General features: G+C 43.1%; 1 protein-coding gene across 1 annotated transcript; it reads right to left on the bottom strand.

Moving 5' to 3' along the window:
• Positions 1–2,132: 2,132 nt before the first annotated feature.
• On the bottom strand, positions 2,133–3,339 carry LOC142662519 (actin, cytoplasmic 1-like). Its single transcript, XM_075840728.1, has one exon. It carries the CDS (start codon positions 3,312–3,314, stop codon positions 2,181–2,183), a length of 1,134 nt encoding a protein of 377 aa, XP_075696843.1. The 5' UTR covers positions 3,315–3,339; the 3' UTR covers positions 2,133–2,180.
• Positions 3,340–5,446: the final 2,107 nt, after the last annotated feature.

The raw sequence follows: 5,446 nt of genomic DNA, 5'->3' as shown, positions 1-5,446 counted from the left end.
GATGTCGATTGACAGTCATTTTGTATGTCTTCCATTTTCTTACTATTGCACCAGCAGTTGTCTCCTTCTCACCCAGCGTCTTACTTATGGTTTTGTAGCCCATTCCAGCCTTGTGCAGGTCTATGATCTTGTCCCTGACATCCTTAGAAAGCTCTTTGGTCTTGCCCATGTTGTAGAGGTTAGAGTCAGACTGATTAATTGAGTCTGTGGACAGGAGTCTTTTATACAGGTGACCATGTAAGAGCTGTCTATAATGCAGGCACCAAGTTGATTTGGAGCAGTAACTGGTCTGGAGGAGGCTGAACTCTTAATGGTTGGTAGGGGATCAAATACTTATTTCTCTGTGCACAATGCAAATAAATATATATCATTTTGACAATGTGATTTCTTTTTTTTTAAATATAATCTATCTCTCACTAGTAAAATTAACCTAGCCTAAAAATTCTAGACTGTTCATGTCTTTGACAGTGGGCAAACTTACAAAATCAGCAAGGGATCAAATACTTATTTCCTTCACTGTATATGTGTGGGCTGTGTCATATTTTTCAACGTAAAGTATTTGTATACCTTAAAAAAACAAAACATTTTTTTATTGATGTATTGCAAATAAAATAAAAACGTTAACCTTTCTAATACTCTTGATTAAAAATCTGCAGCTCCTATGAAGACCTAAGAGTCCCCATTGTTACAGACTACAAATAAACCCTGTGTAGTCTGATTCTGCGGTCATATGTTATTACATTCCCCCTCCTCTCTCCTTGCTAACTTACAGACAGTAATGTTTGCCAAAACTATCAAGCTTAGATAATCCAATGTGATTTAAATGCATCAGCAGCATAAATCTCTCTCCTGTGCTGATAGTTTGCTACAATGTATCAGTGTAAGTAACATGTTTCAGCCTGGGGTACAGGCTGTTTCTAGGCAATCCTCACATAGGATTGCCTAGAGTGGATACCACTGTAGCAAACCCACCGCTACGAGAAGTATGAGGCATGTGGGGTTTTCAAACTGTTGTTGTAAACAACAATGTTTCCATTCAATGACAGCAAACAGAAATCTTTCAAATGGTGGATCTAGAGAACCCATGTAAAGCCAATTTTATGGCGGCTTTATTTAATCATTATTTATTAAAACCGCATACTGTATGTAAATTCCTCATATGCAACTTTTACATATTGTTTTTAATACTATGTTTTTTGTTTTGAGAATAAAATGTCACATAAAACACCATAGCTAGAGCAGGAAGGAACTTAAAAACATACTGCCTTCCGTAACACCACATAAATAATGCAGCATGTGAGGCTCTGTTCACACTAACACCATTGCTTCTTTTGTTAAATAGTTATTCCTATCACACAAAGTGATGGTGTATTGCTAGGATATGTTATCTCTTTGCAATCGGAGGAGGTCCAACTGCCCGGACCAGTACGATCCTGGGATTGAAGGCGCTGCAGCTCTGCTTTATTGCCGTCTCCCCGTCTCAGTGCTGTATCCCTGCCTCTGATGCTGACCAATCAGCGTGAGGCAGCTTGCGGGTAGTTCTCGCCCTGTTGGCTAACTACAGCAAATTAGCATATAGGGAGCCAATACAACAGTGCTCCATATCTCTGGAACGGGGGTCCAGGAAAAAAAGAAAAACAGCGCTGGAATCAGGGAGACCGCGCTATTCAGGTCAGTAAACCAGTTCAACTTCTATGACCTAGTGACAGATCCCCTTTAAACCAGAGCCCGTGGTTTTTTTAGTCTCAGGATCAATGGTGGTCACGGCGACCCCCCCCCCCCCCCCGATCACTTTATGTGACAGGAATAACCCTTTTAGTTTTCAAACCGATCCCAACAAATTCTAACAGACCCTATTAACTCATAACCAGGACCAACAGGTTTCTTTTTCGAGGTCCCAGTGTTGCTAACAGCAAGAAGAGCACTGCAGGTTACACTTTTTGCGGTAAAAAAATGTAAATACCACGACTTAACGGAAAAAACAATAATGTGAAGACATCCAATTCAAAAATTCCCATTCACTGACAATGCTCTCTGCAGTAAAATGCCCCAGCGAAAGAAACGTGGGGGAATTGGAGCATGTGGAGGCAACGGTTATTACTGAAGCCACCAAACGAAAGGTAACACCAAGGTTTCATGGTATCCTGTTTTTATTTCACGTCAATATGTCATAAAATTTTTCAAGCATTTTTCTCATGTACGATGGCTGAGCCGAATTCTTTGTAATCCATAGACGTGACCCACAATTCCCTAAAAGACTTCAAGCAAGTCAGGATTGAGCCTCCGATCCACACAGCAAATTTTCTGTCATTTGGGGCAATTATTTTTACCTTAACAGTCCCTGGTACCAGAGAAGTGATTTCCTTGTGAATTCTATCCTCAAGGCCATGGAAGAGGGTAGAACCACCGGACAACAGGATGTTTTTGTATAGAGGCCTTCGGATATCTATATCGCACCTCAGAATGCTATCAAAGATCATTGTGTGCACACCGGAGGCCTCAACCCCATTGTCAGATGGTGAAAATAGGGTCTCTGGTGCACGGAACCTCTGGTGGCCAACAGTTACGACCTTCCCATCCGGAAGAGTGTATTCGGTTAAACAGTCCTTAGAATTTTTTTCCATTTCCTCCTTTGGATCTAGAGCCACATAGCAAAGCTTCTCCTTCATGTCTCTAGCAATTTCTTTCTCTGCACTGCTGACAAAGGAAAGTCCGGTCTCCATAAGAAGCCTCGTGAAATAATCTGTGACGTCCCGACCAGCTAGGTTAAGGCGATTCCCAGCATGTGGCAGATGAAATCCTTCAAAAATAGGAAATGTGGTGGTGACACCATCTCCGATGTCCATGACCAAGCCTGATGTGCGGCCATTGGCATAGAGAGACAGAGTAGCTTGTAACGCCACATACATGGCAGGGACGTTGAAGCTCTCGAACATGACTTCCGCCATTTTCTCACGGTTCTCAATTGGGTTAAGTGGAGCTTCGGATAGTAGGACTGGTCTTTCATGGGGTTGGATGTGAAGCTCACAGTCATACATGTGCTTCCAGATTTTCTCCATATCAGGCCAGGATGTCACAATGCCATGCTCGATGGGATATGTCAACTTCAAGATTCCTCTAAAAGCCTGGGCTTCTTCACCAACATAGTACTTTTTTCTGTTGGCTCCCAACAAACTGTATTCTGTTCTAGCGCGACCTATCACTGAGCTGATGACTGATCTTGGGACATCATCACAGGATAGTCCGGCTTTACATAGGCCTGATCCGTTGTCAAAAATGACAGCTGGAACATCTAAAGTATGGGAATCGAACATTTCACTTCATGTCCGGAGCTTCACTGAGAAATGAACACATTCTGAAATGTAGCTTGCAGCAGCAATCAGTGATGTCACAAAATTCCGAGCTCTTTAAAGGGCCAGTAGCCCTAAATTCAGCACATTATCATGGTGCAGTAGTGTTATAAGTGGAATGGCTGATAAGAGTCACACCTATGGGTATATATGATTTTGGAGATTTGTTACATAAGCTGCCCATACATTTACATTAGCCGTCAGCTGCAAGACAGACTCTTCTGGCAGTGGTTTACTACCTGCAAGGACAAAGATTCGGGTATGGTTAAAGAGGCTCTGTCACCAGATTTTGCAACCCCTATCTGCTATTGCAGCAGATCGGCGCTGCAATGTAGATTACAGTAACGTTTTTATTTTAAAAAAACGAGCATTTTTGGCCAAGTTATGACCATTTTTGTATTTATGCAAATGAGGCTTGCAAAAGTACAACTGGGCGTGTTGAAAAGTAAAAGTACAACTGGGCGTGTATTATGTGCGGTACATCAGGGCGTGTTTACTACTTTTACTAGCTGGGCGTTCTGATGAGAAGTATCATCCACTTCTCTTCAGAACGCTAAGCTTCTGGCAGTGCAGACACAGCCGTGTTCTCGAGAGATCACGCTGTGACGTCACCCACAGGTCCTGCATCGTGTCAGACGAGCGAGGACACATCGGCACCAGAGGCTACAGATGATTCTGCAGCAGCATCGGCGTTTGCAGGTAAGTCGATGTAGCTACTTACTTGCAAACGCTGATGCTGCTGCAGAATCAACTGTAGCCTCTGGTGCCGATGTGTCCTCGCTCGTCTGACACGATGCAGGACCTGTGAGTGACGTCACAGCGTGATCTCTCGAGAACACGGCTGTGTCTGCACTGCCAGAAGCTGGGCGTTCTGAAGAGAAGTGGATGATACTTCTCATCAGAACGCCCAGCTAGTAAAAGAAGTAAACACGCCCCGATGTACGCACATAATACACGCCCAGTTGTACTTTTACTTTTCAACACGCCCAGTTGTACTTTTGCAAGCCTCATTTGCATAAATACAAAAATGGTCATAACTTGGCCAAAAATGCTCGTTTTTTAAAAATAAAAATGTTACTGTAATCTACATTGCAGCACCGATCTGCTACAATAGCAGATAGGGGTTGCAAAATCTGGTGACAGAGCCTCTTTAAATCAAACGTGCCTGATTCTTATTTCCCCCCTTCATCTGCCTTTGGAGAGGGTCGGGACACCTCATACACATTATAGTCAGCAAGTCCCGGCAGGTTAGACGAATTTTCCTTTTAATGTGTATGGCCACCCATAAAGTAGTGATCGTGGGGGCAGGGAGTTTTGTGGATTTCCTGTCAATCATCCCATTGAAGAACAATATAGTTGGCTTTTCCCCAGCCTGAAATTGCTGATAACAGGGAATAAAAGTCTATATTTAAAGCACCGACACACTTGTAGCCGCAGTTGACAGACCCCGACCGATGAGATATTGATGGCCTACCCGGAGGATAGGCCATCAACTTCTTCGGACTGGAAAACCCCTTTAACTGCACATGGAATATACATAGAATTTAGATCATGCCCTTTAAAATGTGAATATCGGCTGAGCTGTCTGATGTCCAGTCTAAATCTGACAAGCAATAACATTGATGAGTGGTAGGAAATATACATTCGATAATCTTAATCGTTTATTTTAGTCAGTGATCATCAACCTGTGGCTCACCAGCTGATGCAAAACTACAACTCCCAGCATGCTTTGACAGCATAAAGTAAAAATTTTTTATTTCTCTTCATGGGAAAGTTGGGTGACAATCAAGGTCTCCATTGCAGCTCCCACAAGGGTTGTCACACCGCTTTCTAAGATTCCCCAGATTACAAATCTACCATCGTTCTGCAGTGACATATCCCCTGTTCCCATAATACCGTAGAACTAGGTTAGTTTGCCATTCAGGACTATAGGAACGTTGGGTAACAACCCCTGTGCGAGCTATAATGTAACCTTATTGGTAGCCTCTGGGGAAAACTAATACACTGTGTTATGCCTAGTTCAGGCCCTGAGGGGGCGGAGCAGGTTCAGAGAACACCAATGAGAGAATTATTGTGTCAGGCCCCGCCTCTCAGGC

The sequence above is a fragment of the Rhinoderma darwinii genome, chromosome 10 (assembly GCF_050947455.1).
Source record: "Rhinoderma darwinii isolate aRhiDar2 chromosome 10, aRhiDar2.hap1, whole genome shotgun sequence".
NCBI lineage: Eukaryota > Metazoa > Chordata > Amphibia > Anura > Rhinodermatidae > Rhinoderma > Rhinoderma darwinii.
This window is presented reverse-complemented; position numbering and strand designations above follow the sequence as displayed.

Excerpts from the sequence above, each read along its gene's own strand:
- LOC142662519 (XM_075840728.1), bottom strand. The coding sequence starts at position 3,314 with ATGTTCGATTCCCATACTTTAGATGTTCCAGCTGTCATTTTTGACAAC.